The 14,045-nt window shown below is 51.5% G+C and overlaps 1 protein-coding gene across 6 annotated transcripts in view; it reads right to left on the bottom strand.

Moving 5' to 3' along the window:
- The window catches only part of CDHR2 (cadherin related family member 2), a gene marked incomplete at its 3' end in the record, with an annotated part of 36,343 nt that extends 22,745 nt beyond the window's left edge, over positions 1 to 13,598 (bottom strand). For 2 of the 6 annotated variants that reach the window (XM_082723153.1, XM_082723158.1), the window contains exons 1-3: positions 13,507 to 13,598; positions 3,689 to 3,754; positions 3,346 to 3,417 (exon numbers count right to left, since the gene is read on the bottom strand). In XM_082723153.1, the coding sequence (XP_082579279.1) occupies positions 3,346 to 3,417; positions 3,689 to 3,743 (127 nt within the window). In that variant the 5' untranslated portion in view covers positions 3,744 to 3,754; positions 13,507 to 13,598. Of the gene's footprint in view, positions 1 to 3,345; positions 3,418 to 3,688; positions 3,755 to 3,898; positions 4,021 to 6,692; positions 6,773 to 13,506 lie in introns of those variants that run through there. The other 4 variants (XM_082723157.1, XM_082723155.1, XM_082723156.1 and 1 more) reach the window with 4 other exon arrangements.
- Positions 13,599 to 14,045: the final 447 nt, after the last annotated feature.

Below are 14,045 nucleotides of genomic sequence, written 5' to 3' on the forward strand. Positions count from 1 at the left end.
TATAGAGTCAGGGACCCATAAAGTTCAAAAGTGCCACAACAAATTCCATGGGACCCTGCGGCCCCATGCTCAGCCTGAGGGCCTCAGCGGACCAGCCCACCCCTCCTGCCCATAACAGCTCTTCAGCGACAGGTTCCATGCTGTGCCCCCGAGGCTGCTCTTCTCTGACCCAACAGTCCCTCCCACAACTCCTCAGAAAGCTTGGTTACAGTCTTTCCCCACCAAGACCCCCTCCTCTAGGAAGACCACCAAACCAACATTCTACAAAGATGATGTCGGTGTCTATTTTATGTTTCCTCAATTATGAGACACACTATCAATGTAATGACTGCTTCTGGGGGGAGAAAAGTCACTCTGTGTTAAATGACTACCTCAATGGTAAGATAATCCTGATTCAGTTAAAGTGCAAAAAGATGTGGCCTTTATACCGAAGGAAATCCAGGAGGTGTGTGGATGGGTATAAACCCTTACGTGTATATATTTGACTGGGGGAATAGAAACATGCATCAGGGAGGAAATGCTCTTTTTTCTTTTTTTAAGATTTTTATTTATGTATTTGACAGAGAGGGAGAGCGCAAGAGAGGGAACACAAGCAGGGAGAGTGGGAGAGGGAGAAGCAGGCTTCCCACTGAGCAGGGAGCCTGATTTGGGACTCAATCCCAGGACCCCGGGATCATGACCTGAGCCAAAGGCAGATACTTAACTGACTGAGCCACCCAAGTGTCCCAGAAATGCTCTTTAAAAGTTGACCTGAAGGGGAGTTGGATGGGTCAGTCAATTAAGCCTCCAATTCTTGATTTCAGCTCAGGTTGTTGTCTTGGGGTTGCGGGATCTGGGTTGTGGGATCAAGCCCCGGGACTGGGCTCTGTGCTGAGTGTGGAATCTGCCCGAGAGCCTCTCTCTCCCTCTGCCCCTCCCCGCTGCTCACACACTCTCTAAATAAATAAATAAACAAAATCCTTTTTTAAAAAGTGGCCTAAAAAAATTAAATGTAGGGGTGCCTTGGTGGCTGTTACTAAACATCTGCCTTCCGCTCAGGCCATGATCTCAGGGTCCTGGGATTGAGCCCCACATCAGGCTCCCTGCTCGGTGGGGAGTCTGCTTCTCCCTCTCCCTCCTCTCCTGCTTGTGTTTCCTGTCTTACTGTCTCTCTCTGTCAACTAAATAAACAAAATCTTTTAAAAAAATTAAATGTAACATATCAATAAAATCTATAAAAATAAAAGACCTATATTAGGTCTCTGCATATTAAGAATTATATATGTTTGGGGCATCCAGGTGGCTCAGTCACTTAAGCAGCTGTCTTCGGCTCAGGTCCTGATCCCAGGGTCCTGGGATTGAGTCTGCATCAGGCTCCCGGCCTACTGGAGAGCCTGCTTCTCCCTCTCCCTCTGCCTGCTGCTCTGCCTACTTGTGCTCTCTCTCTATCAAATAAATAAATAAAATCTTTAAAAAAATAAGAATTATGTATGTTTGTCACTAAACTAAACTTGGTATTTAAAACATCATAATTATATATTTTTTAATTTATTATTATTATTATTATTATTTAATTTTTTTAAAAGATTTTATTTATTTATTTGACAGGCAGAGATTACAAGCAGGCTGAGAGGCAGGCAGAGAGAGAGGAGGAAGCAGGCTCCCTGCCGAGCAGAGAGCCCGATGCGGGGCTTGATCCCAGGACCCTGGGATCATGACCTGAGCCGAAGGCAGAGGCCCCAACCCACTGAGCCACCCAGGCGCCCCATATTATTTAATTTGACAGAGATCACAAATAGGCAGAGAGGCAGGCAGAGAGAGGGGGAAAGCAGGCTTCCTGCTGAGCAGAGAGCCCGACGCGGGGCTCGATCCCAGGACCCTGGGATCATGACCTGAGCCAAAGGCAGAGGCCCCAATCTGCTGAGCCGTCCAGGCGCCCCTATATATATTTTTTAAAAGTCTGCCTGATGAAAAAGATCTGTGGTACAGTGTTAGTGTCAGGAAAAGAAGTCTTGTGTAGGGAAGAAAGGACAGGAAGCGACCGAAGGGACGAGAGAGGGGGACCTGGAGCTTTTGGCAACATTCTAGTTCCGGATCCAGTGGTAATTCCATGTGATTCAATGCACTTTCCTGCACATATATTATACTTCAAAATAGAAAGTCTAAATGGCATACTTGAAAAAAAAATCTCACAGAAAGTGCTTTCCCATGGTAAGAGAGCCATAGAATTTATCTCAGGAAGAAGGAAATCGCCCTTTGGTTTAAGAAAGCCCAGAGCAGAGCCATGTGGTTATCAAAGATCCTCATTTGATCTGGCTCGGGGAGGGAGGTGCACTGCTCTGAACAATAAAGCTATTGGTTTTCTGTTTCAGGGGTGGGAGGGTTGCGGAGGGCAGAGTGTGCAGGAGCCCCAGGGCTGGGGAGTCGAGGAGACATCTTTCATTTCCGTTTCCCCAACCCATATCCTGCCTGCTGGGAATTAGGTCTTCAGTCCCTGCAGCTTCTTCCAAAACGATGCTTCCCAGATGTCATTCCCTCTTGTACGCTGCCGTGATCTTTACCATATCCAGTGTCTCGTTCCTTATGATCCTTTTTTTAATCGACTTAGCATTTCATGTAAATACATTTATTTTAAATAAGCTTTAGGGATGCCCTGGTGGTTCAGTCAATTAAGTGTCTGACTCTTGGTTTCAGCTCAGATCATGATCTCAGGGTTTCGGGGCCAAGCCCCACTTTGGGCTCCACACTCAGTACAGAGTCTGCTTGAGATTCTCTCTCCCTCTCCCTCTGCCCCTGTCCCCATGCGTGTTCTCTCTGTCTCTCAAATAAATGTTTAAAAATCTTTTCAAAAAAGAGAATAAAAGCAAGCTTTAGATTGTGGCTGTAAATAGAAATCCATTTCACTTGCCACAGATAGAAAGCAGCTCTGTGAACAAAGGCAATGGAAGTAAAACACAATATTCACTTCCGGTGAGAAGTCTGTGAAAGGCTTTGAGCCTGAGACCTGCTTCCTGTTTAGGGGGGAGAAAAGCAGGGAGTGGAGGGAGGTTAGCAAGTGTGAGAGGTGGGAGAGAAAGAACGGTCCCAGATGGATCCTCTCTCTTTGGGGCATCGGAAACACCAGCCAGAGATGGGAAACAGGAAGAATGTTCTCGTGCGGTGTCTTGGTTACTTGACGCCATGTGAGAGCCCTGACACAAAAGCTGAAGAGAAGAAAACAAATTCTAGAACAAACTCCCTCCAGGCCACCCTCGCCCTGTGACGAGCCACGGGGCTGCAGGATGGGAAACAAGCCCATAAGGGAGACCCTGGGACCCTCTGTGGGTAAGGGCTTGGCACAGTCTGTGCACAGGGATGGTCACTCACCCACTGGTAGGTCCTCAGGCAAATTCACTCTTGACATGTTTCCTAAGAACACTGGGGCCGTGTTGGCTGTCACTGTAGAAACAGAGAGCACTTAGAACACTTGGATGCCCCTGTGAAGCCTGACCCCCTCTGGCCTCTGTGGAAGACCATACCAGTCCCAGCTTCAGCTCAGCTCACCCGCCTGGGCCTGGACTCCTCCCTAGGCCTCCCCAGGGCCGCCAAGCAGGGGTCTAGGTCATAGGAGCTGGGAATTTGTTGACAAGGCAGTGTCACTCTCTTCTAGAGGGTCTTGCCAAGGATCCGCAGGCTAGTGTTACTCTAGTGGGGGAGGGGAGGTACCCACCAGACACCACGAGGGTAAGAAGCAGGAGGCAGGACAGCCACGGCCATGCCATCATGTCTGGAGGACCTGAGGGAAGAAGGAACAAAGAAGGAGCTACTGTCCCAAGGCCTCCCTCCCTTTGGTGAACCCTCCCTCTGTCTGGGTCTGAGCTGAGCCCACCCCCCACTCCAACTCAGCAGTTCCCCAACCTCCAGGGCTCCTGTCACTCACAGCCCTTTTCCAGAAGTTCCAGGGTAGTGGGGGGGAACCCACAGGGGTAGGCAGGGTAGCTGAGCCTGGTCCAGAATTCCAGCCTGAGAATGACCCTGAGCTTGACTCCAGAATTCAGCGTCCTGTGTAACAGGGACAGCTGTAAGCACATTGTATGTGTAATCTCGCTATCCTTGCAACTGTGAGGTGGCTGAGAGAGGAAGGGGCTTTCCTGAGGCCGCACAGGGCATCAATGACAAGACTTTGCTCTGAACACAGGAGTTTGGGACTCCAGAATTCATTCCCTCAACCACTAAACTACCCTGCCTATTTCAAGTGTCTAAGCTAATAGCATACTTCAAAATCAGGTACCTAAAGAGGGACTGTGACTTATTGAGGACAATCCAGATGTTCTATGGGTGGGCAAGTTCCCTTCTCCTACTTGCTGACTCATTTAATAGCCGCCTTGGCAGCCTTTCCCAAAGTGTGCTCCCTGGAACCCTGGCCCTGTAAGATGCCACACAGTGGGAGGGTTCCCTAGTCAAGTCAGTTTGGGAAGGACTCCAAAGCCATGGGAGAACCAAGAGAAAATGACCCCAATCTATGGCTTATTCCAAAAGATGCGGGTCCTCCAAGGGGAAGAGAAAGAAACAGCAGAGCAAGAAGGGCTGCCACAGCTGAACCTTGACAAAGAAACTGCATCAAAACCCAGAAGTCTTCTCCCTCATGCCATGCTCCCCTCCTCCCAAGTTCCCGCCTCAGGAATGCACCCATTTGCCCAGGTCACCCTTGACTCCCCTTTTCTGGAGTGACCCTATCCATCTCTGATGACCCCTGCATTTGTCTCCATCCCGCAGTGGCCACACTCAAAGCCACCTTCCCCCCTCACCTGGCTCAGCCCTCCTCCAGGCCTCCCTCCCTTCAGTCTCTAGTCCAGTCCGCTCAGCTCAAGTAATCCTTCCTCAACCCCTCTGATGACCTCCCTCCCCATTCCAAGCCTTTTATTTTTTTTTTAGATTTTATTTATTTATTTGTGATAGAATGAGAGCAAGTGAGAGAGAGAGACAAACAGACAGAGCACAAGAAGGGGGAGCAGCAGAGGCAGAGAGAGAAGCAGGCTCCCCACTGAGCAGGGAGCCCGATGTGGGACTCAATCCCAGGACCCTGAGATCATGACCTGAGCCAAAGGCAGGTGCTTAACCCACTGAGCCACCCAGGCACCCCCCATTCCAAGCCCTTTAATGGCTTCCCACCGTCTGAGTTCAAACGCCATAGAAGGGCTTCCATAGACCCTCCCTGTCTGACTGCCACCTCCCTCCCCTGGGTCTCTTCTAACCATTTCTAACCATGCCCCGTTTCACCCCTCATGCCTCGCCAGGCCACAGGTACACCCCGTTTTCTTTCACTGCTGGGAAAACCACAGGCGTATCAGGAGGGTTGGCATCTTAAATATCTGCTGACATTTCCTGAGCACCTACCATGTTCTGGGTACCTGATTCATTCATTCATTCATTCATTCATTCTTTTAATAATTATTTAGGGATGTCCATGGTCCCCTATGTGCTAGACCTTTTTCCTAGCACCGGGAGAATAATTACAAGCAAAAGAGCCAAGGGGATGCCTTCATTGAGCTGACAGCTTAGTGAATAAGACAGACCCTAAACAGGTAAACAAGTCTAACTGCTTGCTGCCTTCCGTGCTATGAAGAAAGAGAACAAGGCTACTGTGAGAGCCTGAAGAAGGCTGCTACTTTAGGCAGATAAAGAGGGCCACAAACCTTCTGACTCTGCTCCCAGCAAGAGATGAGATGTTTTTACTTTCTCTGTTTATGAGGTTTTAATATCTCGGGGGCCTCACCATCCTTTCCCAGGGGAGCTAGTTCCTAGAGATGGCAAATGACTTGCCTGCAAACACCCCTCTCCTATACAAACCAACCAATCCAGAGCCCACACTCCAACTCCCTCCTTTGTTTAACTCACACACCAAGTCAGAATTGTTCCCTGCCCTGAGTCTCCCCAGGACTAAGCAATGGGCAACTAAGGACGACCCCTTCAGCCAGTGCAAATTATTCCAACTGTTCGGTCCTCAGCTTGCTCTACTGGTTGACCTGCAACTTCCTTCCCACCTTCCTCCCCATGGAAAATGCATTAAGGCTCTAGATCATGCTTTCTCCTTTCTCCTTCTGCCTCCTGACCGAATGCTCCCCCCATGTGGCCGTGCATGGTATGGCAAGCCCCCTTCTCTAGAAAACCGTGACAAAAATCTCTCAATGGCCTTAGGCTTTCTTTGTTGTTACACAGCCATCTCCATAAATTAAAAATCCCACTGGTTGGGTGCCTGGGTGGCTCAGTCATTAAGCATCTGCCTTCGGCTCAGGTCATGATCCCAGGTCCCTGGGATGGAGCCCTGCTTTTCCCTCTCCCACTCCCCCTGCTTATGTTCCCTCTCTCGCTGTCTTTCTCTGTCAAATAAATAAATAAAAATTTTTAAAAATCCCACTGGTTTTATAATTAAGACCTCTGGGCAGCCGCCATGACTGATGGATACAATATGGCCCCAGAGACGCTGTGCCCTTTCCAGGGGCACAGAAAGAAAACCCCAGCAGTCTCTTGAAGAAACTCTCGTGGACAAGAACCAAAACCCCTGGCCAACAGCCCAGTTGAGCTCCCAGCGAATAGCCAACATCCACCCGTTTGAGTAAGCCGTGGGCATAAACCATCCCAAGATGGATGCTCTCCCTCCTAATGAGCCACCCATGCTGAGCCCGGCCCAAAGGGCAGATTTCTAGTCATAATAAACGACTGCTGCTGCTTACCAGTAAGTCTTGGGGTGGTGTGTTATGCGGCAGCAGCTAATGGGAGCATACAGGGCGGAGTCTCTGAGGAAGGGACATGTCTGAAGGGAAGAAGAGGGTATCCTGTGAGGAGTGGAGGAGGGAGCTTCCGGTTCAGCATGGAGGATTCAACATTTATCTCCACTTCCTCCCTCTCGAAACCTCATTAAAATGGTGGTAAAGATTTTAGAAGTTCAACAGAGTTGATAAGAGATGAGCAACTTTTCAAGCTAGTGACAGTTAAAATTTTTTTTCTTTTAATGTACTCGACAGAGAGAGAGAGAGCACAAGCAGGCAGAGCGGCAGGCAGAGAGAGGGAGAAGTAGGTTTCCTGCCAAGCAGGGAGCCCGAGGCAGGGCTCCATCCCAGGACCCTGGGACCATGACCAAAGCCGAAGGCAGACCTTCAACCGACCAAGCCACCCAGGTGCCCCAAAGCTAGTGACAGTTAAAACTAGAGGGGGGGGCGCCTGGGTGGCTCAGTCAGTTAAGTATCCGACTCTTGTTTTCAGCTAAGGTCATGATCTCAGGGTTCTGGGATTGAACCCCGTGCTGGGCTCTGCACTCAGTGCGGAATCTGCTTGTCTCCCTCTCCCTCTGCTCCTCCCCACCTCATAACAATTAAATAAACAAACAAACAAATATAAATAAATAAAACAAGGGTAGGGATGGCACCCACAGGAAGCCAGTTCAAAACCCTAGCAAAGCTGAAGTATTGAAGCTTCTAGAACCCTCTGAAAACAAAGGTGTGGGGTGGCCTAAAAGCAGGAAAACTGGTTAAAAGTATCCATGTGGGGCGCCTGGATGGCTCAGTGGGTTGAGCCTCTGCCTTTGGCTCAGGTCATGATCCCAGGGTCCTGGGATGGAGCCCCATATCGGCTCTCTGCTTGGCGGGGAGCCTGCTTCCCTCTTTCTCTCTGCCTGCCTCTCTGCCTACTTGTGATCTCTGTCTGTCAAATAAATAAATAAAATCTTAAAAAAAAAAAAGTATCCATGTGAAGTCATTAGACTCCCAGATACCACTCCCCACTCCGTGCAGTCAGGGGCTGACACCCTACCCCCCAACACTAGATAATGTACCCGGAGGCTCCTGCCTGGAGAGGCTGAATCAGAGAGCTCTGGACTCCAGGGCAGTAGGACTGGTGGAGGTGGGGCCCCACAGCAAAACAGGGGACTATGTGAAAGACTGCACAACAAATGGGGACACTCTCAGCCCCTCTCCCTGTCTCAGTCCTTAAAGCACTGACAGATGATAGGACATTTCCCCGTTGGGTCACCCTGGGAGGCTCAGTCAGTGAAGCATCTGCCTTCCCTCGGGTCATGATTCCAGGATCCTGGGATCCGAGTGGGGCTCCTTGCTCAGCGGGGATCCTGCTTTTCCCTCTGCTCCCAGCTCGTGCTCTCTCTCTCTCTCTATTGCTATCTCTATCTTTCTGTCAAATAATAACATCTTTAAAAAAAACAAAAATGGTAGGGGCACCTGGGTGGCTCAGTGGTTTAAAGCCTCTGCCTTCAGCTCAGGTCATGATCTCAGGGTCCTGGGATCGAGCCCTGCATCGGGCTCTCTGCTCAGCGGGGATCCTACCTCCTCCTCTCTCTCCCTCTCTCTGCCTGCCTCTCTGCCTACTTGTGATCTGCCTGTCAAATAAATAAATAATTTTAAAAATTTTAAAAACAAAACAAAACAAAACAAAAAAAATGGACACCTCCCCAAACCACCAGAAAAAACAAAACAAAACAACAAAAAACAACAGATAAAATGGACCATTCAAGAGAAAAAAAAAACACAGATTCTGAAACGTGGGGGCCTCCTTTGGATCACTTTATGAAGTGGCTTCCAAAAGACAAGCTCCCCCCCAACCCAGGGACATCACTGGACCCAGAGCCTTGTTCTTTATCATGAACAGGGAGCATCAAACACTGAGGGGAAGACGGTGCCATCACACACTAGAGCTGCTACTGAAAGCCGCCATAGCTTCAGGAAGTTTAGAAGCTGGTTGGCATTATGTTCATGGTTTGAAGTGAGCCCGGGTGGAAGCATTTCCACCATGGAAATAGGCAAAAAGAACACATCACGGAAACCTGAACACTAGGGACGGGTGCCAAAAAATCCAAACCAAATCAAACAAAAATGTGGGAAAAGCCAACTCAGAGGTGGATTGTCATTATAAATCTTGTAGTATTATTTAAATTTTTTAAAATTCAGTGCCCAGTGGGTAAAGCATGCGACTCTTAACGTGGGGGTTGTGAGTTCGAGTCCCATGATGGGTGTACAGAGTACTTAAAAATAAAATATTAAAAAAAAAATTCAGTCCCAAGACACCTGGGTGACTCAGATGGTTGACCTTTTGCTTTCGACTCAGGTCATGATCTCCGTGTCCTGAGATCAAGCCCGCAGTGAGCAGGAAGTCTGCTTCTCCCTCTCCCTATGCCTCTCACCCTGCTTATGGGCTCTCTCTCTCTCTCTCTCTTTCTCTCTCTCTCTCTCTCTCTCTCTCTCTCTGTGTGTGTGTGTGTGTGTGTGTGTATCTCTGTCTCAAATGAATAAGTAAAATCTTTTTTAAAAATTCATTCCCATGTTACACTGCTAAAGCGAGCACTGTTACAAGGTTGCTCCGGTAACTCTGCCAATATGAGAGATGGCCCCTGGCCAACTAAGAACCAGGTGTGTTCCAGAAATTGGAATATGGCTGGAGCAAAGGGAGAGAGGGGCAGGGAGAGAGGCAGGGATGGGGAGGCAGGCAGAGGCAGATCGTGCCTGGCCCCATAAGACTCGGTGAGGACGGTCTGCTTTAGTCTAAGAAAAACAGAGGGTCATTTCAAGGTTTAAGCAGGGGAATGACAGAGACTAATTTGCTTTTCTAAAAGATCTTTCTAGCTGCTACGTGCTGGTGGATTGAAATGGTGGCAGCAGGGCTGAAGAGAAGAGGCAGGAATAGAAATGTGGAGAGATTTAGAGGCAGAACATTTGAAATTCACATAATTTAATCTCCCCAGGAACCCATTTTGCAGACAGAGAACTCAGAGGAGCTCACAGCTAGAAGGGAGAGGGACTCTCCCATACACAGAGGGAAGGGTGCAGCCCTCACCTTCCCCCAGGGCTCCAGCAGGAGAGGAAAACCCCACATAAGCTGTGAACCCCAAACCTTCAGAAGATTTGTCCTCTCTGACCTGGTAATCCAGCTAACCAAAAATAAGGAATCTCTTGCTGCGGCAAACTGTTCATCACAAGCATTTATTTATAATCATGGAAAACAGAACTAAACTAAGCGTGGAAACACTAAGGAATGGTCAACAAAGCTGTCACCAAGGTGTCAGCGGATACGTGGCAGCTGTTAAGGGTCACGAAGTAGCAGCAATACCTGTCATAGAAGGAATGTCTACTTTGCGTCAGACACTGAGCTGGACACAACTTAACCAGAGAACACTAGAGATAGGCTCTACTAGATGATGAACGTGGAAAGACAGGTGGAGCTGGTGGAGGCTGCAGTGGGATGGTGGTGGGATGATGGCGTGAGCGCATGGCAAGCCCACAGATGTTAGACACCAGTGATGGTGCATCCATCGTGTGAGCAAACTCCAGGTCACCTTAACCCTGGCTGGATGCAGCCAGCCCTGACGTCCCCTCTCTGTGCGATCTTGGACCTCACCTCTCACCTCTTTTGTTCCCCTCCTTCAGAGGTGAGTCAGTCCCATAGGACAATTAGTCATTGAACATGATGCCACAGGCATGCAAAGTGTTCTCTTCACTATGACAAAGTGCAATTGGGAAAACAGGAAACTCCTGCCCTCAGGATCCAGTCCTCGAGTGGAAAAAATAGTCAGAATGAGCCAGGTGCTGTGACTGGCACACCCTGAGCCATTCAGCATTCTGCACACCATGGTCCAGGAGCAGAAGGGACATGATCCAGTCACTAATGGGATCAGAACCCAGAGCGGGAAGTCTGTGCTCTCTCTTTCCCAGCTTCCAGTTTGCTCTTCCTCATCAGCCAGACTTCCCCTAGACACGGAAGAACACCCTAGGGGAAGGTAGAGGGACAACAGCCTTAACAGGCAGCTTGGCCCTCCAGGGTCCCTGACGCCTCCACCTCCAGGCCCCCTCCCTAGAGCCAGCTACACTCATGGCTCATGGAAGCTTCTTCCAATTTCTCCCTTCCATTCTCACGGGCCTCTAGAAGCCTGATAATCCTTACTCGGGGCAAGAGTGATGACCCTCTACATTAGAGTAAGGCAGACCTGAAGTCTTTCCTCTGCATCTAGTCCAGACCATCCTCCTAGAAGGCAGAGGCGGCTGTCAATCCCCTTTATGCCTGAGCTGGGGGTGGATAAGGCTCCTGCCCCATGCCCCCAAGCCAGCTGGGGGCAAAGCTGGGATGTCGCCCCTCTGCCTCCCGTACCTCCCAGCCCAGTGCTCTTTCTTGCTGTGGTCCTGCCTCTCCTCCCCACTTCATGCCTCCGAGCTCGGTTTCCCACAGTCTTGGCCCCTTGTTCAAGACTTTTTACACACACACAGACACACGCACTCATTTGATCATAATGAGGCCAAAGTTCTTTGGTCCAAAGTGTCACCTTTGGATTTGGTCATTTGAAAAAAATTCACAGGGCCTGTGTGAGCTAGAGAAGGAACAAGAATGAACCTGCCCCACCAGTGAGCCTTCCCACTCACTGGGCACAGCACAGACCTCTGCCAGGCCTCGGGCTGGCTGGGCGACACACTTCCTGCCCCTCAGCCTGGCGGGCTAAGTCCTCATAGGTCCTGACTCCTCTTCCCACACAAGCTCCTCCCCCTCCACCTTCTCCGGTGGTCCCAAGGCACTGAATGCTCCCTTCTCAGTCTCCACCCTCTATTTTCCTCCCTCCAGACATTTGCATATGCCGTCCCCTCTGCCCAGAATGCCTTCCCTGGCCTTCTGCATCTGTGCAAATTTTCTCCATCCTCTGAGGCCAGGTCAGGTGCATTGACGGTCCCTCCTCTGGCCCCGAGGTTCCTGGCCTCCCAGCAGGAGCAGGGGACAGAGCAATTGCAGATGAATAAGACAGGAATGGAGCTGCCTATGGGCTGGGACTGGGGGAGATTTGGACGGTGCCCTGGCCAGCCCCCCTGCCCCAGGCTTCCACAGTGCCAACCCACCCGGGCTTTCCCTGGGCCGTCCACCCAGGGCCTCTGCTATGCCGGAGGTGGGGGGCCTGGGTGGGAAGGAGGCAAACTCACCCCAGCCCCAATACCATGCAGCCACTCCCAGAGGCTCTTCGTTCCTCCTCTCCACCCCTCAGTTTGCCTTCCAAAAACTGGGACTATCTATATCCTAGAAATTCCAACTTCTTTCCCCCCACACTTACTCTCCTTACTCTCAAAAAGGGCTGCTTGGAGAAGCGTCAAGAAAGGACACAGAGGTGAATCGGGTGCTCCTGAACCCCTGGGGAGGCCCCTCAGGTTTGGCACAGGTGCACTCACCCTGGGCTTTGGCAGCACCGGTTCCTTGACCCCAGTGGGCCGAGGCACCAGCCACAGCCCCCAACAGCCTGGGGCTCCCAAACTTTCTCCCAGACTGGGAGGACCCCAGGTGTGCCCAGGGCCTCTAGGACGGCCAGAGAGGGAAGGGCCTTCATCATCCACAGGCCACCAAAGAGTGAACTTGGCCACCAAGGCCGCTGCCGCCTCCAGCTCACCACATACTTTCACTTCCGCTCTGTTTCCTTCTCACAGCTGTGCCCCTGCTGAAGGCATTATCGTCCCAGGGCCCAGGTGAGAAACTGAGGCTCAGAGAAGCTTAGAGAGGGATGTCCAAGAACAAGGGACAGAACATTAGACCCGGACTAGCTCCAATTCCAGGAGTCCCTGGGTGAGCCTTGTTGGGAGCTCCACTGGACTCCATGGAGCCCTCTGTAAACCCACAAGGCAGACACCAGCCCACCCAGGGAGCACTGGTGCAAAGATGTGGACCCCAAGGGCACTGGGCTCCCTGCCATGGAACCCCTCCAGTGCCCATCACCCTGGCTGCCTCAGTGACAGACAGGTACTGGGGTCAAACGGCCCTGGTTCAGATTCCAGAATCTTTCTTACTCACTGTGCACCTCCCCTGCCCCCTGCCACCAAACCCCAGGCAAGCCCTTACTCCCTCTGGGCCTCAGTTTCCCTACTGAGAAATGGGGTGACATTAAGAACTACATAGTCCACACACAGCTTTCCATCCATGATCCCACTATTCCCTGAGCCCGGGCGTCTGGTGCCCTAGCCTGGCCGTGCCTGCCTCAGGGAAGAGGCCCCCCCTGCCCCTGGCTCTCAGCTGAGTCTCCACCTGGCACACCAGGCCTGGAATGAGCCAGAGCTGAGGGCCAGCCTACACTCAGTGCCAACCGGACACATCCTAGCGCTGGCTAAAGTGGCCGTCCATCCACGGTAGACCACTGGCCCACCTCTGCCTCCCGGTTCTCCAGTTTCCTTCCTGTGCTGGGACCAGCCTGCTTCTACAGATGTGGCAACAGAGGTCCAGAAGAATTCCAGAGCCCCCCAAAGCCAGGATGGATCTGGGATCTGGACCCAAGCAGTTGGGCTAGAGCCTCATTCTTTCTCCTTGAGCTCTGAGGCCCCCCAGCTCGGCCCCTCTGTCTTTAATCAACAGCCCCACCTGAAGATACAGACAGCCTGGAACTCAGCTCCAGATTCGCCCAACTCAGCACCAGCACACCCACCCACCTGGTGGGACCTGGGTGGGACCCCCTGGGTTCCCCTGGGCCCCTACTCCTGACCAGAAGACTCCCCAGCCCCTGCAGCAGCCAGGCTCTGCAGTCCCTACCTGGGCCCCAGAAGGGGCCGCGGATGTGGCAAATGGGCTCCGGCAGGCACCGTCTGGAGCCTGCCACAGCGCAGCAGCCGGCAGACTTTGGCACCATCTCCTCCTCCCTTGAACAATCATTAACGCTGCCAGAGACCACACCCCCCCAGGAGGGGAAGTATGGGGCCAACTCCTCAGCAGGTGCTGACCATGGCTGGTGAGGGGGCAGGAGGGCGGGATGGAGGCGGCCCGCCCCAGTACTCTCAGGACAGGATGCTCAGGCGCCAGGAGAGAGCTCCCGGCAGAACCTGAGCCCAGAGGACCTGGGACCCAGGCCCAGCCCTGGAGCAGGCAGGAGGTGGGGAAGGGGACAACAGAAAGTCCTGACAGGCGGAAAGTGACACCTAGCCCCTTCATCCCCACCAGGCTATAAAGGGCCTCAGTGACAGGGAGCCTGTGGAGAAGGGGAGAGAGTGGTTAAGTCAGGAGAAGGAACTAATAAGCAATCAAATATGGAGATTCCAGAGGGCATCTGTGAGGTTTTCAGAGAAGCATGATAG

The sequence above is a fragment of the Mustela nivalis genome, assembly GCF_964662115.1.
Source record: "Mustela nivalis genome assembly, chromosome: 3".
Taxonomy (NCBI): domain Eukaryota; kingdom Metazoa; phylum Chordata; class Mammalia; order Carnivora; family Mustelidae; genus Mustela; species Mustela nivalis.